Source organism: Dunckerocampus dactyliophorus, chromosome 10 (genome assembly GCF_027744805.1).
Source record: "Dunckerocampus dactyliophorus isolate RoL2022-P2 chromosome 10, RoL_Ddac_1.1, whole genome shotgun sequence".
Taxonomy (NCBI): Eukaryota; Metazoa; Chordata; class Actinopteri; order Syngnathiformes; family Syngnathidae; genus Dunckerocampus; species Dunckerocampus dactyliophorus.
Window position 1 is genome coordinate 29,343,065 of NC_072828.1, and position 24,596 is coordinate 29,367,660.

Below are 24,596 nucleotides of genomic sequence, written 5' to 3' on the forward strand. Positions count from 1 at the left end.
CATGCTTATTGTAAGACTGAATAAACAACTGATTTGAAGTTGAAGGCTCGTGTGACGTCACGTCGAAGGCGGCTTTGTTTTGGGTCACTTGGTCACATGACTTCGGCGACTTCCGCTCTCCGGTTGTTTTGGTAGCTATGACAACGAGCTCTTTCCAGACTTGGTTTAAATGGCTACGAAAAAGATTTCCTTCACTGAACCTCACCGAAAGTCTTTGAAATGTACGGTGTTGTTGGACATTAACAGAGTAAGTGTGCTATTTTGTCGTCGCTGTGTTATGTTAGGTTAGCTTAACATTAAAGCAAATGTCCGTTGTAGTTTCTCCTTGACGCTGGGGATTTTAGCCAAGTTCGTTTAATAGTTACATTTCAAGTTAATATTTCAAACGACGGTCATTGGGAATCTGTACATGAGGAAAGGAGCGTGCCATTTTCTTCCCCAAAGTACCGAAAATAAAGAGACATATCACATCCTGTTTTAAGGAAATGTGCGCATGCGCAATACCAGACAGGCGCTCGCCAGGAGGTATTTGAGCAAGGTAGTTAGCTACAGCTTTTACATTAGTAAACATTTTAGTAACGTTTTGGGTTTTTTTTGTCTCACAGCCTGTGATAGAGTTTATTATTTGACATTTTGACATACAATCATTTTTAAGATACTGAAAACAGCACATTTTTCCTCTGTGGTGGACATGAAGACTTACTGCTACTTTTTCCATAACAAACATTGATGATGACTATCCATCCGTTTTTATGCCGCATTATCCTCATTATGGTCTTGGGGTTTTTTCATGTCCAATATTAATATAACTATAAGAACATTTGGCATATATAGGCAGGTAGAGCTAAAAAGAGCCGGCTCTTTCGGCTCCCATGTGGCTCCTCCGATTTATTTTGTTGTCGTAAATTAATTTAAGTACCAAGTTATGTAGATTGTGTAAAATGAATTATTAATGTAAAAAATAAATGATATCAAATGTTATTATTTAAATGGATTTATTTAAATCCTCAATGAACAACCACTAAAAAATACTATATTATAAAATACAAAAGCAAAGACCCACCTCAATAAGCAAGGTCAAATCTCTGCATGCAAGTTTTTTTGCATGCTAAACTATTTACAATCAAACAACACCACAACAACAAAACATAAATTAAAAAGTGCAAAACAAAAAGAAAAAGTGTCATCCAGGTAACAGTTGTGTCTTTTAGATTGGCATTCAAAAACCCATCCTCCATGTTTTGTGTTTAACCCCGCCCCTTCCCCTGCTCACTGTGGACACAGAGACGCTGCCACACATCTTGACCAATGACATTCGCCTTTAACAGAAAAAAGACTCCCAACGACGCGGGCCGGCTCCTGTTGTTCATCTCTCTTAGAGCCGATTCATTCGCGGCCATCACTACTACAGTAGATCCCTGCTTTTTGAGGGGGTTGCGTTCCAGCGAATCGCGAAAAGCTGCGAGTAATTGAGACGGCCATAAACTCTTCTATTTTTGACACATGGCTCACTATGGTGTGTTCAATGACTGCCATACAAAGTTCGAAATTTCCACGCTTGACGAAAAGACATTACCAGCGAAGCATTAAAACAAGCAACATGTAATTTAACAGTATTGTTTTGACCCCAGACAAATATGATTTTCTGGGTCTCAGGAGGCTGTGAGTTCCGTGTGGATGCAAGTGTTAAGTATAAGCCAGATAGAAAGAAGGACAGCTAGCTGAAATGTGCCATGATGGGGCAACATCTCATTAACTTTATGCTGTCTCCTTTGTGTAAGTTCCTCATACGAAACTGATTTGTTTGTTGAAAGGGGATCTGGCCCCTTCACGCTTCATTATGTTCTGTATGATATACGGTGGCTGATTGATTTTAACGTATAGCCACACATCATTGTGTGCATCTGCAGGACGATAAAAGTATCTGTGCAGTACATCATAAACGTACACATTAAAAACCTGTTTGCATGTAGGTCACATGTCCCGGCGTGGCCTTGTTTAAGAAAGGTGACATCTACTTCAGTGTTTGCATCATGGGACAGTATCGGAGGACTTCCTGCTTGCCGCCGCGCTTCCCCCTGCAGTTCCATCAGCGGTTGGTTTTTGAAAAGGTGAGAATGACGACGATGAATAAAGAAGGCTGCATAGCACTGTGTGGAAAACACAAACCTCCTTGTATCCTCTCACCTGTGTTGACAGGCTAACCTTGTTAAACGTATTGATTTACTTTGTCGATGTTACACCAGACTTTCCCTGGCGTTGTTGACCCCGCTGCTGTGGTTGACCTCCTAAAAGGTAAATGGCCCTCCTGAGAGTTGCTTCCTCATTGCTCGAGTCCCGCATCCTCTGCTGTGCAAGCGTGTAGGCTATTAGCTGCTACACTGACTGCACTTCTGTGTGTGTGTGTGTGTTTTCCCCTCCTACTGTAGCTGACACAACATATTTTGAGCTGATTCAGTTGGCGTTTCCAGGTATGATTTTTGAGCATATCATGTTCCCCTGTGCACAAACATATATGTGTATTATGTATGTTACTTTGTGTTTTTCTGGTGCCAGAGTCAAAGACCCTTGCCACCTTGGCAGAAAATAGCAGATACTTCCTACACCCGGGTCCCACTGTGCCCTCCACTGAAGATGCTGCACAGAGAGATGCACACAATGCAGAAAGAGATGCACACAATGCCGAGAGAGATGCGCAGATGATGGCGAAGTCCTCCAGACTTTATGTAGGCAGACGTACATCTTCTCAATTTTTTTCGCTCAGCAGCATGTTACAGCAGCAAAAACAATATTCAACAGCAAAATGGCAAAACGGTCAACAGCACACACCCGTTCTTAGAATAAACTACAGTAATCCCTCATTTATCATGGTTAATTAGTTCCCCACCCGACCAAATTTTCACGAAGTAGGACTCCTTATTCATAAATTTCATAGTTAAAGCAGAGAAAACCTGTTTACGACCTTCTAAATACGGTTTTTAACATTATTAGACCCCCCTAGATGTGAAATAACACACCCTAAAGTCACCTATGCATTAGTATTTCCCAATATAGTAGACGCGACTACACAAAATAAAACATAAATAAGACATGTATGCCTTATATTTGTCTTATATTTGTCATTTATCCATTTGAATGCTTGAAAATGCTTAATTTAGACAAAAAATACTGAAATGTGCTTAAATGTGCATATCGTTGTATTCACCCACGAAATGAAATGAAAGCCTTGAAATTCGAAGCACAAAGGGGCGGGGAACGACTGTATTGTACTTTGCACTTTGGCCGAGTGGTTAGGACGCTGGCCACACAGTCAGGAAATGTGGAAGACCTGGTTTCGAATATCCGCTTTGGCATCTCTGTGTGGAGTTTGCATGTTCTCCCCGTGCGTGCGTGGGTTTTCCTCCCACATTCCAAAAACGTGCATGTTAGGTTAATTGGCAACTCTAAACCGTCCATAGGTGTGAATGTGAGTGTGAATGGTTGTTTGTCTGTATGTGCACTGCCATTGGCTGGCCACCAGTCAAGGGTGTACCCCGCCTCTCGCCCAAAGTCAGCTGGGATAGGCTCCAGCATACCTACCGATCCTAGTGAGGATAAGTGACATAAAAGATAGATAGATGGATGATCAGTATAAATACTAAAAAGTTACAAAATCACCGCAGTCAAATGAAAAATATGTCATTGAATTTTGTGATTTTTTTAAACGTAAAAAAACAAAAAACATTTTTTTTTAAACCCAAAACAATTAGGGATACATGTTTTTTATTGGCCATGGATGAAATTTTGATGTCAACTTGCACAGAACTCTTCTCTCAAAGCCATCACACACCTTTAGGTTGAACTACAACAGACACGATGTACCAGATCCAGCATCTGTAACCGCTGACCTCGCAAATGTCCAAAATCCTGTCAAAAGTCTTCCCAGTAAAGAGGAAGTAGCTGCGAGGAGGGAACAAGTCCATATGTTCTCCCATTTTCATTTCCTGGGGGTGTAATGGCCAGCTGTCCCAATACTTTTGTCAATTTGATTGTCAGTCCACCTCCGTAATGCTATATTGTCAAAACATCACTGTCAGTCCCGCAATTTGCTTCATTCAAGACAGGCCCAAATTGGCCTTCTGGGCGTGTATCTGTCTCTTTTGTCACCTCCGTCTCTCCGTTAAATATGTCACCCGTCTTGTGTCGCTCGTCTCCAGGGAGTCTTGCCCACGGTGGCGTTTTCCGTGATGTCGTTCATTGAAGAGTGGGACGAGAGAGACGCCTCACCTGTAAGTGTCCTCCTGTGCCTACTGATACACTCGATGTTTGTTCTTCCCTCTCCTTTTCCCACACGTTGAATTGTGTGAATGTAATCGTGTGACGTTCCTGAAAGCAACAAACCCTGACCATTATCGTGCTTGTAGCTTCCTTTCCTGTTGTCCTGTTTTAACCCCAGTGAACTAATTCATCTCCGTCTGCAGGACAGGGAGACTAACTCCACGCAGTAGAAGGCGGTGGGTGCATGCTAGCCGATGGAATGGGATGACGAGCATATTTGCCTTGATTCAATTAAATCCAGCTTTACTCAGATGGCAGCCTCAGTGTACAAACATTCGTCATTTAGCTCGTCTTAAAAACAGTTTTAGTGCTTGTCTGATTTCCCTAAATAGCACTCTAGCTGCCAGATGCACCTTCCTTATTATATTACACTGAAATGAAGGTTTTATCTGAATTGTCTTATTTATCCCTGGATGCCATTACCTACAGGAAGCTGCTTATTGCATTAGAGACCGATGCTGGCGACCATTAGAGTTATTGTGGTAATTCAATGCTCGTTTTTCTAACACTAAAGCTGAATTATTTTAATAGTTTGTCTGAAACAAGAAGCAAATGCTGTCTTTCACCTAGACATGGACACCTGTAAGTAGGGACGCGCCGATCAGGGTTTTATGCTGCCGATTCCAATACCGATCATCAAGGTCAGAAATCGTCCGATACTGATATTGATGGCATGGATTAATTATACATTTTTAAATTTATTTATGATGAGTGCTACTGGCCAGGGGTGCCGTATAAAGCGGAAAAGTCAGGACAATTCAAGGGTCCCTTGACTGCCAGGGGGCCCAAAAAATAGGGAATTACGAATAAAATTAGTAATTAATTAACTCATTTAATACTAGCCATTTTTCAAAAGACAACCCCTTCAGTAGCAGCCATTTTAGACGATTTTGACTTCGAGGCTGGTGTTCTATGGCTACATAAACATGCAACATGCACATAAACAAACTATATGAACCTACCAAAGGAAAGGAAATGTTTGTTTCTACCTTTTTCCTTTCTTTAGTAATCAGCGGTAGAACATAGGTACGTTTCAGGAAAATATCAGTTCCTGACTAAAAAAGGGAGAGAAGCAGCTTTTTGTGAAAAGATACATTTCAAGCATAGCTTTCACTTTGACACATTTTTTTTGCTTTTGTGACAACTCAAATATCTTAACACCTACACCAACATAAACAACACAAAAAGGGTTATTTTACATCAAAATAACAATTTATTTATGAATATAACACCATGAACTATTTCCAATTTTCACATTTAGAACTGTGTGTGTGCGCGTGTGTGCGTGTGCATACGTAAAAATGTCCCTAAAATACATGTTTTTTTTCCGTGTGCTACGCTGTGTAATAGCTGCCTTTATGCAAAGGCTTCCTCTTCCCGTCACATGTGTTTCTCCTTCTTCTCGTGAGACTCTGCCAGACTCTAATCAAAAGCACTTCTGCCACCTAGTTGCCGTTTTTATGGCATAAAAATTGCTCTCAAGCCTAATCCATTGGTGAGGAGTTGCATCAGCACTGCCTTTAGCCTCTCGCCCATAAAAAACATTTTAAAAAAAACGTATAAATACGGTATTTAGATTGGGCGTTCGTGTTTATAAAAAGGTGTAACTATGTTTTTGATAGTGATTGAGTTAATGGGTGCGGGGATTCCTGGCTGCACCCCTGCTATGATATGAACAAAGGAACCGTGAAATCACCTTAATTTAGACAAAAACATATTTGACTTACTTTTTGAAGAGAACAAGTATGACTGGTGAAACTTACAGAGGATGAAACGCCTTCTTTAAGGAGACTTTGGATGTGAGAGTACATTGCTGGAGCTCAAGCAGGACTTCCAGGTAAGTGTGAGAGTGCTCGGCGACGCCGGTGTCTTCCACCACTGAGTAATGGGCGCCACACACGGGAGGCGACTTCGCCTCGACTCCATTCATTTTCAATGGAACTTGTGCGATAGGGCGATTATAGTGTGTCACCGTCAAGCCAAGCGACACATGAAATTCGTACGTGTGAATGTTTGTGCGTGTGATGCGATGCGTCATTTTTTTAATCAACTTTTCATCGCTGTCGCCCAGACATTGATGGACCAATGAGCGGACAGGATGCTAATCAGTACGCTACACCTGCCGCTTTTCTTCCTCTGAACTACTTTGATACCCTGAAATTCCCTCCACATCTGACAGCCAATCAAACTGTGGGAGACTCGTACAATTCCCTCTGGATGTGAATGCGTCACACACCTGTGTAGCTGGTCACAATCGCTTGTCGTCTCCCGTGTGCATGGATTCGTACGCGTTGGCGATGAATTTCGCCAATCGCGTCTCGTCCGACGCCTATTTGGTTACTATGCACATGACAATAAAACTCTCTTGAATCTTGAATCTTGAATCTTTTGTGCAGCGTTTTGGCTGCGTTAGCTGCCGTTTGACTGATGATCACACCGTGAGCCACGAAAACTCACCCTACTCCGTCACGTGGTTGTTCTTCAAATGCCGTGTTGAATTCAAGCTTCTTAACATACTGCGCCCGCAAGATTTTTGTGGCATGTGTTGGCAGTTAAGTTCCACGTGGCAGACATGATTGTTTTTGTTTTGGACTGTGATGGAAAGTGGGAAGACGACGCTGCCCAAGACGTTAGTTAGAGCAAGACACTACACTGCATGCAGGGGTTGCTGTGGGCTGCAATGGCACTAGCCACAGGTGATCGGCATATGCCGATCATGGGATTTTTCTCGAAAATCGGCCGATACTGATCTGTGGCCGATCGATGGGAGCATCCCTACCTGTAAGCTGTTGTTGTTTTTTTTTAACAATTAAATTACATCTTGTTTGTGACCCCTCGCAGATGGCCCGCCTCTCACCAAAGAAGAAGTCCACATCTAGACGTTCTCCCTCCCCGCCCTTCTTCCGCCGTATTTCCCGCAAATATGTGGGGCCAGGCTACCAGCAGCCCACTGTCGCCTCCACGGCAAGGGCTCTGTCCCCGTACACCCACCGAAAAATGTGCCAGCTGTCCATGGATGCAGAGCAGAGGCTCAGTCACCTCCAGATCGGGCCGTACTACTTCAGGAAGGAGACAAAGAGCCAGCCTCCATTTTTGGTTGGTACCGGCGTACACTCATTCTAGAGAATGTTAGTTCGTTCCTAATGTTAGTCCGTCCTGACATTGATGATGTGGAAGATGTTACACATAAACACATTTTATTGGGACTGAATGTAGGTCGTCATTCCAACGACTCTTTCTAACACACCTCATACGCGCCTGATCTGCCAGAGAATAAGAAGAATTATAAGAAGGATCTGTGTTGCCAACTTAGCCACTTTGTCGCTTTATTTAGCGAGTATTCAGACCCCTCCAGATTCTGTTTTTCACAAAAGTAACTACCGACTTTCTGGTCTTTCTCTAAATATTATAAATATTATAAATTAATATTATTCATAATAAATTTAAATATTTTAATATTGTCGAATTTTGAGGCTTCACTGTCACGTTTTTTCAAAAATATATGTCATGCTGTTATGTTTGAATACTGCCTATGAGTCTAAAAAAAGGCATATTTAAGCACATGTTATGTATACGTTGCCTAAATCAAGCATTTTCAAGCATAAGAATGAAGTAAAATAGAAATATAAGGCATTAAGAAGGCGCATTGAAATGGTGATATGTGGTATTCGACACGGGTCACCGAGTGTCAGTACTGTTCCTGTAATGTTCCTGATTGCTACAACAACAGGCTTTTATTGCAGGTTTGAATCGTCTCACAACGGGCACCACGATAACATAAGAAGCATAATAATAACACAGGCTACAGTTGCGGCCCCAACTCATGCCAAGGTAACACTCAACGCTGACCTCCTGACCTCCACACATCCAGAACAGATTGAATTCAACACACACGAGCACAAGTTTTATTTATGTCTTAAATGGATTATTTCCCCAGATTACGTCTGCTATATTAGAAGGTTGTAAACGGGTTTTCTATGCTCTAACTACTGTAATAATATCATTTACAATAAATAATGTGATATTTGGTTTTCTTTTTATGTTTTTTTGCTCACTTTTTGTCTTTTTTGTTAACGTCCATAAAGATTACACACTGCTAATTATGCAAATTAGACAACATCACCAAGCCGCCCCCACCCCTACAAAAGGATTGCAGACCTGTGGGAAACACGGGATTAGAAATTGACGAACAGAAATCCATTTTGCAGTATGCAGTTCCATTGTGAAGTTAAAAAGAATTTTAAAAAATAAATTTTTCCATCCGCATTTGCACCAGATTTTAATGGCGTTTTCCTTGGTACACGTTTCAGCCCTTCCGCAATTTTCCATGGAAATTGCTTGGGTAGTTTTTGCGTCCAATCGATAGCCGTGAACCTTTGCACGTTTGTGCGACGGAGACAGGCGGTGTCCATCAAAAGTGAGCAATGATTATCTTTTCATGTTTTCGTGCAACTCTCCAGTGCAGCTCTTGGGGAGCGTCCCGAAATGTGAACATTAGGAATACAGCAGGAGGATTAAGCGGACAATAAAAGTACGTTGTTAATCTTTTCACCTGAGCTGCTAATGGACTGTGACATCACCAACAATGTTTCACCGAGGGGATTCTAAAGAGCTCGGTTGAGGTGGTTATTTGTGAGCACACTGTATTTGTGTGTGTGTCGCTGCTGTGAAGGCCGACGTTTTTAAGACACAGTCATGGGGGACATACGCTCCCTCCCCCCTTCGCTAGCTATTTTTACCTCTTTATTTTGACACCCAGCCTAACCCCGACAATCAAAATCACTGAGTGCGCTGTTATTAAAGGGAGCGGTTAAGCACAGCGGCGAGTGGAATTTACAGGAATACAACAACGGCGCTGCTCTGCTTTTCCTGAGGGAGTCTCCTGTGGACAATTAACCCAGTTAATTGGAGTCCAACTGCAATTAACAAATAGATACCTAATGAAGTGGCAGCAACAGGAGGCCCATCACTAGAAAGAGCACTTTTTTTGTGTTCCAGGCGTTTTGCTTCATTCTGACACAGGCTGCAAGAAATGCGTCGATGTATTGATGCCCCTGTGTTTTACTCCGACAGGTTTCCACTTCCAGCAGTTGGATGGAAACCTTTCCCTCGTCGCCACAGGGGAGTAGCGTGCACTGCTGCCACGCGGTCAGCTTCTTCGATGACGACACTGGTATGTTTCACCAAGCAATACGGACACGAGGAAACGTTGGCATGGAAGTCCTCTGGTCAGCAAATACTCATAATTCAACGAACCGCCGGTCTGGTATTGAAGGGGGTTGATTTAATTCAAAATAAATCAATTAAAATTGTAAACAAAGAAATAAATAGATTAATTATGAGTAAAGATATGTGTACATACAATAATCCTTTTGCGGGATTCTAATGAATATGTTTTCTTCAATGCAAAAGTAACATCCATCCATCCATCCATTTTCTATGCCGCTCATCCTCATTAGGGTCACGGGGGCCTGCTGGAGCCTATCCCAGCTGACTTCGGGCCACAGGCGGGGTACACCCTGGACTGGTCGCCAGCCAATCGCAGGGGCAAAAGTAACGATAATAATATTTTTTTTTCATAAAATTTTGTTGATAGTGTTTTTTCTGGATTTTTTTTTTTTTTTTACATTCTGTCTCCGTAAACCTACCATTTAAAAAAAATAATAAATTAAAAATATCATCCATTCAACAAATACGCACAATGAACCGAGTCGATGGTCTTGCATTACAGGTTTATTTAATTATTCATAAAATAATGTCAATTGTAAACAAATAAATAAAGTTGATTTTATGAACAAGAAATACAATAAAATTATGTAACTTAAAAACAAAGACTTAATGATTTTAATTATAAACAAAGCTTTGTGCACATACAAGAATCCTCTTTGGGGATTATCATGAAGACGTTTTCTTCAATGCAAATGCAACAATAATAATCATTGGAAAAGTGCAAATTCATTCATTAAATTTAGATGAGAGTGTTTTTTCTGGAATTTTTTTTTGTTTTGTTTTGTTTTTTGCATTCTGTCCCCACAAACCTACCGTTAAAAAAAAAAAAAAGTAATCCAATTAACAAATACGCTTCGTTAACCGATCCACTGGTCTTGTAGTTGAGGAGGTTTGTTTCATTATAAATAAAATAAAATATGTGAATTCTAAGCAAATCAATAAGGATTATTTCATTAACAATAAATACAATTATAACTATGTAAATTGTAAACAAATAAATAATTATCTTCATGTTTGAATAAAGCGTGTGCACACACTATAATCCAATGAATATTCTTAATTGCAAATGTGAAAAAAAACATTCTGTAAATGCAAAAGCCAAAATAATCATCATAATCATATTTAAGAAACGCAAGTGCAAATGAATTCATCAGCTTCATTTAATGTTGTTTTTTTTCTGGATTTTTTTTTACACACAGTCTGTGAACCCAATCAAGAAATACACATAACGAACCGAACCACCGGTCTCGTATTGCAGGAGGCTTCATTTGTGAATTTCCTAACCAGCCATATCTGACATATTTCAGCTAGCGATGGAAGGTTCGGCACAGTGTTTGCCAACCTTCATTGTGCCAAGGCGTATATATTTTACATTAAAACACCACCCGGACGTCAGTGGCACAGCTACATGAACAATAATGCAGTATTTCTAGTGAAGAAGACCAACTCGGCCCAATGATGTGAAATTGGGTGACGTCCCGCCGCACACGGACACATACTGTAGCAAATATGAATGAAAGTTTGCCCTTTTGCATTCAGTGTTCATAAGAGAGGCTTTATAATCACAGCCTCATTTTGTGCATTTGTCAAACTAAAAAGTTGTCAATTTTCAACAGAATGCAGCACAGCATCCATCAAAGCAAAGCTATGATCATTTCAAACGATATGGAACAACAAGCATGCAGTGTCCTTGTCTTTGCAGGCGCTCTGGTTGGCCCCTACGGACCCGCAGCACCCAGGGTAGGTTTTATGGTCAATGTTCCTTCCTGCAGGCTTCACATTTGCATTTGCTTCCATGTACTTGACATTCTTACTTAAAAGGAAACTTTTATTCACGTCAAACTCCTTGGACCCAAGCAGGTGGGGACGCGTGCTCTGTGGTCGTCTCCTGGCTCGTCATTCAGACAAGACCACCTGACCCGAAGTCCTCAGGGAAAGGCCTCCGCCTCGGCTGTGTCTCAGTGCAGAAGCCCTGCGACATCCAAGCGCTCCCACAGGGAAAGGTAGAAGACATCTTTGCACCCTCACAAAACTTCAACTTTGTTTCTTTACATGCAAACTTAAGGCAAAAGATTGCTAGAACGCCACATGTCGCAATGCATGTTGGAATTCATGTTTCCCTTCGGTGCCGGCAGCACTCATGCAGCCCCAGACTGTGACTCTACCACCACCATGCTTGACTGTAGACAAGACACACTTATCTTGCCTCTGGCTTGTTGGAATTCATGTTTCCTTCAATGAACCATGGCTTCTCCAGTGCCGGGAGCCCTCATGCAGCCCCAGACCGTGACTCTACCACCACCATGCTTGACTGTAGGCAAGACAGAATTATTTTGCTAATCACTTGTTGGATTTCATGTTTCCCTCAATGAACCGCAGCTCCTCCAGTGCCAGTAGCACTCATACAGACACGTAACCATGACACTACTACCGTCATGCTTGACCGTCGACAAGAAACAATTATCTTGCTTCTCATTTGTTGGAATTTGTTTCCCTCAATGAACCGCAACACCTCCAGTGCCAGCAGCATTCATGCATCCCCAGACTATGACACTACCAGAAATTTACTCTATTCAAGACACAATTGTCTTGCTACTTACTTGTTGTTTGTTTTCCCTCAAATGAACCACAGCTCCTCCAGTGTATACAGCACTCATGCATACAAAATTCCACCGCCATGCTTGTCTGTCGACAAGACACGGTTATCTTGCTACTCACTTGTTAGAATTCATGGTTTCCCTCAATGAACCGCAGCTCCCCCAGTGCAGGCAGCACTCATGCAGCCCCAGCTCTTGCTACCACCACCATGCTTGACTGTTGGCAAGACACGTTATCTCGCTACTCACTTCTCACTTGTGTTGCCAGCTGTTCACACGAAAGCGTCCGTGCACTGACTCTTTTTGAGTGGACGGTAACTACGCTGCTATACAAGCTGTACACTGACTACTCTAAAGTGTCACAATATATGACCTCTGACGTCTGGGTTTGAAACTTTCCTCATGGAGCCTTCAGCCCTGCTTTCTTCATGTTTGATGAGAAAGCGTCGTAATCCACGTCCTTGTCGTGTTGCCGTGAATTCCTCCGCAGGCGGCTGAGTAAATACGTACGCTCGTGAGACAAAAGAGGCACCTGCCTGTTGTGTCAACGATGGGATGTAGCGCGGCCGTCCTGGGGGCCGCTGGTCATACATTGCTGTGTGCGTGTGACATGTAGGATGGCTTCCCCCTCCACCTGTTAAATGACAGACGCTGATGTCTCGTCATGTTTGTTCATTACTGGGCGAGGCGAGGAGGGAAAACAAAAGAGGAAAAAGTTTATTGATTTGTGTTGCTGTCGCACTCTGATGCGTTTGACCCGATGCTGCCTTTAATACGTTCACAAGAGACCTTGTCATCCATCACCGCAGCTGCGACTTGATCACACCGACGGCGCCCGTGTTGCGTTGTTGTTTGCCTTGTTGCGGCTTCCACCTCGTCCTCCTCCAGCTCATAAGCAAACATTAAAATCAATAGACAATCTCGGCACAAAGTCAATTGCGGGAAATGAACAATACTTTTGTCCCAAGTGGAATTCTCGCAGGGCGCCAGATGAGAGCAGCAAGGAAAAGGGCACGACCCGTGTTGGATCTGGGAGCACCTAAAGCTCCAAAATCTCAGTCTGTTGGTGTTTCGCCTTGATGACTTTGTTAGATGGACGACGGCGGACAACTTTCTCATGTGACACCTTCCACTCGCAGCAAATGGATGTTGATAAGAGGGAATGTGTAGCTTTATTACCTTCCCAAAGCGTGGAGGTTATGGCATTTATCTGTTTGTTTGTGATCAAAATTCTGAGTGGATTTGGATGATGTTTTCAGCAATTGTTGGAAATGGAATATTGAAGAACGGCTTTCATTTTGGGGTTGATCCGGATCACCGTTTGGATCCAGGAATTTTTTTAAGGATTCTTATCATTGCGAGATAGGACCATTTTCGCCATTTGTACATATAACTCCGCAAAAAAAAATGATGAGAGCACTTGATCAGGCCTTCCCGGTACATTGCGTTCATCATCATGCTAGGTGTTATCATGCTAACGTTAGCATAATAGCATTTTTTGCTATTTTCATGGGTAGAAACATATATAAACACTTACCACTCTCATGCTCGGTGTTAGCATGTTAACATTAGCATGTTATCATTGTTACAATGCCAACATTAGCATAGGAGCATTTTTAGTCCTTTTCATAGGTAGACACTTTACACTCTCATGCTGGGTGTTAGCATGCTAATGTTAGCATGCTAGCAATGCTAGCATGCTAACGTTAGTAGCATTTTTAGCCATTTTCTTAGGTAGACACTATTACGCTAACGGCCACGTAGTGAAAAATGAAAGAATGCAAGAATGTACTTGGAGAAAAAACTGCATCCCAGCTTTGTGATACAGCTGAAAAAGCCTATTATTAGGATCAACTTTGGTCTTTGCTGTTTTTTCCTCATTTTAGTTTTTTTTTGGGGGGGGGGGGTTCATATTTTAACTTTCTTCTTAAACAATCTTCCTAAATTTTCTTTTTGTAATTTTATGACTTTATTGCTATCATATTTTGAATATTTTTCCCCAACCTAATATTCCAAAAATTTGTGCTACAAAAATGGTATTATTTTTCCTCATAAGTTTACAAGTTTATTCTCGTGAAATTGCGACGTAGAATGGTTAAAATAGTTAGAGTACGACTTTTTTGGTCAAATTTTTTTTTTTACTTTATTTCATTTCTGCTTTGGTTGTTTTTTCTTTTATTTTCCAACTATTTCACCTTCCATCTTGTGTATTCTTTTCACGGTATTCCCATCATATTTTGGCCTTATTCTCGTAACATTGCAGCAACTTAATTTTCTCAAAAGTACAAATTTATTCATTGTTTTGAATCTTACAACTTAAAAAAAATGTTTTTCTTTCAACTTTATGCTCCTAAAATGACATTATTTGTCCTCATACTATTATGCTGTTCTCGTAAAATAACAGCTGTTTTGTTTTTCGTTTCTTCTGGGGTTTTTCCGACTATTTCAGCTTCCTTCTTGTAAATGTTTTTCTTGTGACGATCACGCTATTCCCAGAATTTTTTGACTTTATTCTTGTATCATTATACAACCTCATTTTCCCAAAATTACAAATTTCTGGTTTTGTTTCTCAAAATATTACTTTAAAACAAGTTTTTTTTCATGTTTCAACTTTATGCACCTAAAATGACATTACTTGTCCTCATACGATTACGTTATTCTCGTAAAATTACAACTTTTTTTGTTTTATTGCTGTCATTTTTTTGTTGAGAGAAAATGTTTAAAGTACATGTGGCACTTCTTCTATAACTTCTATAACTGTTTCATGTATTTTTTGTATTATTTATTGGATTTCTTATGCATCTATTGCATTTTCAGTGTGTTCCTGTGTTTGTGTCGAAGGGGGTATTTAGCAGAACTTGTGGAAGGAAGACAGCCGTTTCCTGTCGTTTCCAAGCGAGTGGAGAATTGTTTTACATGGGCCTTTGGCGCCCTCTAGTGGATGGAAGGAGCATTGTGGTTGTGCAACTGCACTGCATCACGATGACAACTGTTTCCAATCACAATGTAACCAAGCACTCGCAATGTTTTCCTACGTTGAGCACTCTTGTTTGCCCTCCCCAGGCTGCCGACCAGTGAGTCCAGTCCATCATTCTGGGAGCAGATCCACAGCCGAGTCCAGAGGATCCTGCTGACACACGGCGTGTCGTTGGACCCTCAGAGTGACCTTTTAACCCTCTGATCAGAGCTGAACGTAGCTAAAGCGCAAATGCTGCAATTCAAAGCAGACGCTAACACACGCTCACACACACCTTGTTAACCTGCAGACGCCCGTGAGACTCACGCACGCCATTTCATCTCCATTTGATACTAATTCCCATCTCCAACAGGCCCCCCTGCAGGGGTGATGTTCAAAGCCAAGAGGAGACGTTTTCTTTTTCTTTTTCTCTCTAAAGCTGCGTGTGAATTCATGTGGGAATGAAAAGAGCGGCACGGTGATGTGTGTGCGTGCACGCGTGGGAAGGATGTAAGCTGCAGATCATCACAGTACAAGAAGGTAGACAAAGGACACAAAGACACTAAAGGAACCCCGAATGCAATTTTACACACGAAATACGTTATTGGGAAAACGCGTGGCACTAAAATGGTTTTGTATGTCATGCCATCATTCAGGAAATATTTCTATTTTGTTTTTTTCATTCAATTTTGTCATCATAATCAAAGCATCTTTTTGTGGGGTCAAAACCCCCACCCATCCCTTCTTTTAGAACCAATCAGGTCATTATGATATGATGAACCGTTATTTCAAAACACGGTTTTAGGTTAAATATCATAAAAGTAAAAACAAATGTCGCCCCTAAATGCAAACTATACACTCACGAGGTATTTGAATGGAATGAAAGGATCCTGAAATATATAAGTGTGTCATGACAGAACTAACATGAAATGGGTTCAATGTCTTGATTTGGTTTATATTTCACCTTTAATGGACAATTCATGTGGTTATGTCACATTTTAATTATGTGTGAATTTACTATTTAATGTTATCTATTTCCAGTCATGCGGTTGTACTTTGCTTTAATGAAGCATTTTTATTTAATGTATATATAAATATATTCATTTATATATCAGTTTAACGTTTAAAAATGGACCTCACGGTTGGGGGTTAGGGAGCAGGATAGGGTTAGGGTTTCATTAAATATATTTCTTTTGGTCACACTTTACAATAAGGTACACAAAAATACAGTAGTCGAACTAATGAGGAACTAATGACTAAGGCACATGCATATAGACTAGTAACTGAGGAACTAATGAGGAACTAATGACTAAGGCACATGCATATAGACTAGTAACTGAGGAACTAATGAGGAACTAATGACTAAGGCACATGCATATAGACTAGTAACTGAGGAACTAATGAGGAACTAATGACTAAGGCACATGCATATAGACTAGTAACTGAGGAACTAATGAGGAACTAATGACTAAGGCACATGCATATAGACTAGTAACTGAGGAACTAATGAACTAATGAGGAACTAATGACTAAGGCACATACCTGTAGACTAGTTACTGAGGAACTATTGAGTACAGTAGTTACCAAGGAACTAAGGCACATTAATTTAGGGTAGTTACTGAGGAACTAATGAGTAACTAATGAGTAGTAGTTAGGGTTAGGTAGGTTTGTTCCCCATTAACTACTGTAATTTTGTGTACCTTATTGTGCCAAAGTGTTTCTTTTTAAATATCACAAAAGTAAAAACACTTGTCACAGGTTGAAATATCTAGTGCCTAAAAAGGTCTTTAAATCAAGGCTACTTGCTCAGAAGGTATTTTAATGGAATCAAACACTCATTAAATAATCCAAAGGTTGTGAAATGTAGAAATGGGTCATGAAATACAGTAAGTTGGTTAAATAGGTTTCATGTATGAGATTAGATTTCACAATGGAATCAAAAGACAATTCATGCTACTGCACATTTTAATCGCTTCAATTATTTAGCCGTGAGCTTCTACTTTGCTTTCATGAATGTGAAAAAAATTATTCATTGCAAAATGGGCCCCACCCATCTCACTTGTGAAGATAGTATTACATATTTGGATTATCTTCAACTGTCTGTTTATTATTTTTATACAATATAGTATATATGTTTTTATTGAAATATCACAAAATAATTGCCATGGATTGTATTGAAGTTTGTAGTTTTCAGTGCCCAAAAGATGCCTTTACATGAAATGTATGTCACATATTGACAGTGTTGTAGAGAAAAATAAAAGCACAGAACATCTGCCAAGAAATGCACCCTTTAACGTCAGGAAGCAGGACTACTCAAGTACATTTACTTTAAAATGAAGGTTGCCTTGCTGTCAAGTCTGAGACATGTTTTGCTTTGAAAAGTAGACCAGCGTGTCAACATGATTGACAATGAATGCCCCTTAATGCTCAGCCGTGTCCAAATATAAAACAAAACACAAAGTATTGTCTTTAAACAAAGTGTTCACATATTTATGTTCATGTACAAGAAAACGTGACGCTTTGTTTCATTTGTATTTGAATGCGTGTGAATGATTTCTGTGCAGCTTTAAATCTCATCCATCCATTTTCTCCACATTTGCGTCGCGGGGGTACGCAGGAGCCTATCCCAGCTGACTTCGGGCGACAGGCTTTAAATACATGGAAAATAAAATAGCTTACGACTAATAGCCAACATTGCCCATGGCATAACTGACACCTCCACGCAGTCTCACTTTGGGACTTTCGATTTCTTATGGAATTGGTTCTTCTTGTACTTGTGCTTTCCCGCTGCCTGGGCTGCTTTCTCGGCCATGATGTCCTGGTACTTCTTCTTGTTTTTGCTGAAAAAACAGAGAGATGAGGCCGCCATTTTCATCTTCAGTGATGTTTAGATTGGATGACCTTCCCAGGGTTCTATTTTCACCAGAGTTCCGGCGTGAACTTCAGTGTTTGCACTTACTGTCTGAACTCCGCATCAGCCAGCAGCTCCTCCACCATGGTCCTCTTCCTCTGCTTCTTGGGTAAGCGGGAATGATAGAAGTCCACCGGGTTGTCCACCACAGTGCCCACCTGCATCCCCACAGAGTTTAATGACAGTGTTTGACAGGTAAACACACACACACACACGACTCAGTGTTTTATCACGCACCTGAAAGTACTTGGGGAACCCATCTCGGTCATTCTTCTTATAGAACCTCTTTGGATCCAGGGATCCTCTCATCTTCAGGAGTTGAAGGTCTCCTTGCAGCTCCTTGGTGAGCTCAGGAGCTTTCATGTTGAACCAGCCGTCCCCTGTGGACTTTTCACGCTCCACCTGAAGGAAACAAAATAGTCTTAATTAAATACACTGAAGGTTTGAATTGAAAAAAAAAAAAAAAAATAGTAAAAAGACATGCTCAGATGAAATTTTAATTGAATGAAACATAACTACAAAATCGTTAAAAAATAGTTGTGAAGTATAGAAATCTGTCATGAAATAAATCTATTTTCATGAAATAGGTTCTATATAACTGAATTAATGGATAATTTCATATTTCACATTTTAAGTACGTTTGAATGGTTTAGTATGTTAATTATATACTCAATTGGCTTTATAGTTCTTTAGTGTTAAATGATTTTTTTTTTATCCAATACAGCCTTTTATTGGTTTATTTACTGCTAGTCTGAATTAAGATCATGACATGTCAACTTTCTAATTTGATAAGTACCTGTATTTGCTTCCAAAAATTACGCAGATTCTAAGTTGTTTTTTTTTTGTCTATTTGAGTTATTTTGCTGAAAACGTTTTTAACTCATTCAATAGCAAAGACGTAGTTATCAATGTATTTATATGTCTTACTTTTCTTTGCGCAAGACACAAAAAGAGGTGATGGTGCAACTCTCCACTCATGCATGTCACTTTCTGAACAATTTTGTCCAAATCGTCTAAAATGTCCGGTACTGAAGGGGTTGTCTTTTGAAAAATGGCTGGGACTGAGTTTGAGTTCTGGACTCCCATAGAGCAGCTACACATGATAACCTGTAAGCTGAACCTTACTCTGTGTTTTTGTTTTAAGACGTGTTTGGATTCACTGTATGGAGGCACCGCGTCCTTCTTCTCAAAGTCTGGGCCCATCACGCTCTTCTTCATCACCTGTGCACAGTGCCACCCATTGTTACAGGAAAAAGCAGCAGCACTCATAGATTTCCTCAGTAACACTCATGAGTCATCAGCAATAACAGAAAAAGATCAACGTGTGCATTTTACCTCATCCTGGACCTTCTTTTGCTTTTGCTTCTTCGACGTACTGGGGCCAGAGTTTGATTTGCTGCCATCAAAAGTGATGTACAAACCCCCGAGCTGCTTCATATTGATGCCTGGGTCAATGCAGCTGGACATCTTTTTCCTACACACAAATGGAAGAAGTTCCGGCTCATTTCTTCACCCGCTTCGAATCAAACTCAATGACAATTCTACGCCTGGAGCCTTTGGATGAATCATCAGGACACTTCATTTGGCAAACCTCCACCCTAATGAGATGTACAGTAGTGCTACATCTGGATCTATACAGGACTCTTCATTTTCATTATTAATGCTGACTTTAACCGATTTAAAAATGTTTTTTTTCCCCAACTTGAGCCAATTGAGCTCCATTTCCACACGCAACCACGGCAAAAGAATATCAGCTAACACGCAGTTGGACGTCACAGAACTCTTAACATTGCACACATCACTTCTACATCATCATCACCACCATCATCATCATCATCGTTGTTGCTCTGTATGATACTGTAGCAACCCGCAGGTTTTGTGTCCTATAGATCTCCGACCGTTTTTAGCGTGTGCGTGTGCCGCATGTTACCTGCTGACGACTGCTGCAGTGCATGTGTGGAGACAGCTACCTTTGCTGATACTCTTTTGGATACATTTACTGATATTCTTCTAGCTACCTTTGCTCATGCTCTTTTTGCTAAGTTTACCCATTTTATTTTACTGATATTTTAGCTACCTTTTCTGATACTCTTCTAGCTACATTTTCTAATACTCTTGGCCATGTTTATGGATATTATTCTACCTTTGCTGTCACTCATTAGGCTAAGTTTACTGGTATTTTTGTGATGCTCTTTTGGTTACATTTGCTGTTACTATTTTGGCTAAGTTTACTGATATTCTCCTACTCCTCTTTTGGCTACGTTTGACATTTTTCTAGCTACCTTTGCTGACAACATGGAAGCACAGACGTGGCTCATGGATGACAAATCACTGCAGGTGGTATCGCCAGTTTCCAAAATGTGAATGACGCTGTATGTGAATCCAATACTGATACTGGATCAGATCAACCCCCGTTTCTAATATTCCATCCCAGCGTGATGACTGTTGTACTGAGTCCCAGACAGGCAGGTTTGTTTTTTTTGACTTACAACCAGCGATTCTTGCTTGACAAGTTCAGATCTGCTTCTCCGTTGTCATCGCCCTCCTCATCCACAAACTCCTCCTCTTCGTCATCCTTCCCGCCGACCAATTCCTCCTTCGTGAGTCGCTCCAACAAGTAGTCCTCGTCCACCTCCTCTCCAGCCCGCGTGTCCACCATGAACAAGCCTTCCACAGATGCCACTGTGTCCTTGGGCTTCCTGGAGAGACTTCGTCTTTCCCCTCCATCCTGCTCTTCCTCGGAGAAGTCGTCGTCATCCTCCTCCTCCACTTCATCATCATCATCATCACTGCTGACCGTGAGGCTGAATGTTTTATGGGCAGCTTTTTTGCGTTTCGGTGGAGCTTTAGGTGTCGCCTCGGCGGCTTGGATCACCGGCCTGTCCATGTCCATGTCCTCCATCTCATGGTTTGCTGAAACATCACATGATGTTTCAGTCTGTATGTTAATGATCTCATCCTTCTCTGCTTTCTTTCCAGGGACATCTTCACACCTTGTCTGTGTGGAAGAAGGCTCAGTTTCCTCCATCCCTTCCACTGCCGAGGTGTCTCCTTCCTTCGTCTCTTCAGCAGACAGCTCGCCCTGCTGGTCTGTGGACGCCACTGCAGCCTCACTGACAGAGTGCTCTTCTGCAAGGAAAGCGCCGTCGTTGGGGGCATCTTCACGCTTCATTTCTGTGGAAGAAGGCTCCCTTTCCTCCATCACTTCGACCGGCGAGGTATTTTCATCCTGGTTTTCTTCAGCAGATGGTTCGCCCCGCTTGCTTGTGAGCACCACCGCAGCCGCACTGACAGAGTCTCTTACAAGAACCTCTTCCACATCTTTAGAACTCTCTACAAGCATGGCGTCTCCCCTTCGTGTAGCTTTCTTTTTTTCATCTTCAAGTGGGTCTTCCACTTGTGCAGCTTCACTTAAGTCCTCACTGACTTTCTTGTCTTGTTCTTCCAAAGCTTCAGTTGCGTCTTTGTCAAGCAGCGTTCCATCTGCATCTTCAGCGACCACAGTGCTCTCCAGCACAGAGTTGTCCATCATGCATTCCTCCACAGTGTTCTCCAGAACCACGACGAGGTCCTTCATCACAGAGGCCGGAGCACGCCGCAGGCTGCTCCCCGATCCGGTGCGGCTGCTGCAGGGAGTCCCGCTTCCCTCAGTTAGGTCGGAGTCTGACTCGGTAGTCTTAGACCTGGAGGATCGGGTCTTGGCCCATGTGGACACGCTGTAGTCCGGGCCAGAATCAAAGCTCTCAGAGTCACATGACTTCTCAGCCGCTGTGGTCTTTCTTCTTCTTGTCCTTCTCAGAGTGGGAGAGCTCACAGAGACCTCATCCAGGTTCATGGGAATGGGGCATATTGGCTTCCTGATTCTGGTACTTCTACGGACTGCAGAGCGAGAAGCGTCCAAGACGCTAGAAGCGTTGCTCTCAGCATCGGATAGCTCAGAGTCCTCTTGTTGTCCCTTGGCGGACCGTCTGGTACAAACGCTTTTTCTCCGACTCTGGTAGGACTCCGCCGTCTCAGGTACCAAGTCCACCTTGTTGTCTTTAGCCTCACCTTCCTGCTGTGGGTCAGGAATGGGTCTTCTCCTCGTGCTCCGGCGAGTTCTCGTGGCCGATACGGAAGAAGCGCAGGATTCCGCCTCCGACGCCTCTTCTTCTGCTTGATTGACTCTCCTGCTTCTTCTGCTCCGCTTCATTGGTGCTTCACCATCAGACACTATGGAGCTACTGGAGTCTACCTTTTTGTCTGCCGCCTCCACTGAAGCTGCAGCCGTCTTCCGTGTGCTTCTAACATTTTCCTGTACAGGAGACGAGCAGGACTCCGATGTCTCCTGTTCTTGATTTGCTTTGCTGGGAGGTCTCCTCCTGCTGCTGCATCTCACACGTGCTTCCATGTCGGAGCAGCAGGACTCCAGGTCGGACACGTCTGCTTCGTGGATGGAGCCCACAGGGGTGCAAGGCTGCTCTGGGCTGTGGAGTCTGGAAGCTCTGGTGCATCTTTTCAATGTGGACGTCCACAAAGACGTTGCCACGTCTGTTTCTTGTAGCTGGCCGCTGTTCTCCACCAGGACATTCACAGTCGGGCTGTCCGACCGCGAAGCCGCACTCCTGGTTCTTCCTGTGGCTGGAGTGGCCTGTGTGACAAAGAATAAGAAAATAAACAACAAAAATAACAAGGTTGGTTCATTTATTATTACGTATTTGATGAAATGTCCTGGAGCTATGGGGAATATTAATCAATTCATTGATAATTTATGGAATGGGAAATCTGCATTCCATGCCCATCCATCCATTTGTGTTGTATGCTGCCTAATCAGTAGCGCCTCTACTGGCTACATCCAAGTAGTGCACTCCATTTTGCTTCAATTGCTTCAAGGTGCAATTAATTCTTAATCATAACAATCAATTCCATACAATCAGCCTATCAATCGATGATTAGTATTCATTTTTATTTTTTTAAATGTATTCAATGATTATTATAATATTAATCTAGAAACATTCCCACAGAAAGTGTGAATGGGCCTGCTACCTGTTGCCACCTTCTGGTCCAGCATTGGAAACCAACTTGGTGGTTTTTAAACTATTTTTTTTTTAACCTGAAGAGTACACCAACGACACGGAAATGCTAACGATGCTCACAGCTAGCATGCGAGCACCCTTCTGGGATACTTTGTGATATCATGGGAACATCTCTTGCTTCCACAGGTGATTGCTAAAGTGCAAAATGCGAAAGCTAGCGCAGGGCAAGGTAAGGACCTAAGTACCAAAAGACTTTTCTCTGAAAGAGAAAGCTTGTCACATTTTAATCTCGCGAGATTTTGTGACACCCCGAATTCCCAGGCATTGCTCCGCATGCAGGACCATAATTACTAGCTGCAACGAAATAAATGAGTAATATCAGAAAACCATTTCGCTGACATTCATTTAACGAAACTACACTGTTGAAGTGTCAGTTTATGGTCGACCATTGTTAGTTTATTGTCAATCACGGTGTTTGTACAAAGTTTAAGTCGATGAAGTTGTAGCAAATGTTTGAAGTTTACAAACCTAACAGACCATTGTCGGCCCACGTGAGCTAGAGCAGCCACACGCGCCGTACAACCGACTGATCGAGACAATAGCAAAAACTACTCTAAATACAACTTAAAGCCAGACGTGTGCTTGTGGTGTTTAAATTTACATTGCTGTCAAACTTACCTTGGCATCGGAGGGCTGTTCGACGTTTGTTGTAGTCGGAGAACTCACGCGTACTCCCCTCCGTGTGGCCACCATCTTGCTTGACACTCACTTCCGGTTTGGAGACAGAACGAGTCATGGGTTGTTCGCGAAAGATCCGTTTGTTATAGTCGATTCTTTTATGTGACGGACTTTTGAAGTCGTTATTTCTCTTCCCTTCTCTTCTGTTTTGTTTTGTTTTTTTGCTTTGTTTTCTGTGATTCTCTTTTCTGTTATTCTAAATTTTACCTAAATTAACAAGTCACTCACACTGTACACAGAAAGACATACAGTCATAAAAAGGTTAAATATATGAATGAAATGAAGCAGTAATAAAAAGAGAACTCGTTACTTTTATCCCTGCTGTTGTCTTGCACACCGAAAGGGGTGTTGCAAGGAAGGGAGAGGTGCTGTATGCTTAATAGTGTATGCTTTACACTGCTCAATCATGACTGTCCATTTTAAAGGAGCAGATTCTTTCACATGTTCAAAGATACCATTGTTGTACGATGTCTAGTTTAGCGTCACTCGTCACTTCCCTTTACTTTGGCGCACTGCAATCAGAAGTGTCTGCCTCACACTTTGGAAACATAATGAAGGGAAAAAAGTTCACTAAAAAGAATAAGAGTGGCGTTACCCTTTCTCAGTTGCAATATTTTTTTGTTAATTTTATTATATCTTTATATTTGATATAGTTATAATTAGATTTTAATAATTATTTTCCATTACGAATACATTTAACACATTTTGCTAATAAAAATCTTATTCAAGCTTAAAAAAAAAATCAGAGGAGCCATTTAGAAGCCGAAAGCGCCAATCTCTTTTTAGGGAGCCGAGCCAAAAGAAGTAGCTCCCTGAAAAGATGCAAATTCCCA

At 41.7% G+C, this 24,596-nt stretch overlaps 2 protein-coding genes across 3 annotated transcripts; one reads left to right on the forward strand and one right to left on the reverse strand.

The window, feature by feature from the left end:
• Window positions 1–110: 110 nt before the first annotated feature.
• On the forward strand, window positions 111–18,297 carry spata6 (spermatogenesis associated 6). Of its 2 annotated transcripts, none has more exons than XM_054789112.1 (11): window positions 111–247; window positions 1,974–2,111; window positions 2,247–2,295; window positions 2,430–2,471; window positions 2,557–2,726; window positions 4,197–4,268; window positions 7,159–7,413; window positions 9,391–9,490; window positions 11,249–11,286; window positions 11,404–11,549; window positions 15,207–18,297. In XM_054789112.1, the coding sequence occupies exons 1-11, from the start codon at window positions 170–172 to the stop codon at window positions 15,322–15,324; spliced, it is 1,206 nt and encodes a 401-aa protein (XP_054645087.1). In that variant the 5' UTR covers window positions 111–169; the 3' UTR covers window positions 15,325–18,297. The 2 variants fall into 2 exon arrangements, with proteins under 2 accessions (XP_054645087.1, XP_054645088.1); XM_054789113.1 differs by having other exon boundaries at window positions 11,407–11,549.
• On the reverse strand, window positions 16,701–23,804 carry dnttip2 (deoxynucleotidyltransferase, terminal, interacting protein 2). The gene is made up of 7 exons (XM_054789106.1): window positions 23,704–23,804; window positions 20,500–22,640; window positions 19,346–19,484; window positions 19,136–19,231; window positions 18,248–18,412; window positions 18,059–18,168; window positions 16,701–17,939 (listed from the first exon to the last, which is right to left on the reverse strand). The coding sequence occupies exons 1-7, from the start codon at window positions 23,776–23,778 to the stop codon at window positions 17,828–17,830; spliced, it is 2,838 nt and encodes a 945-aa protein (XP_054645081.1). The 5' UTR covers window positions 23,779–23,804; the 3' UTR covers window positions 16,701–17,827.
• Window positions 23,805–24,596: the final 792 nt, after the last annotated feature.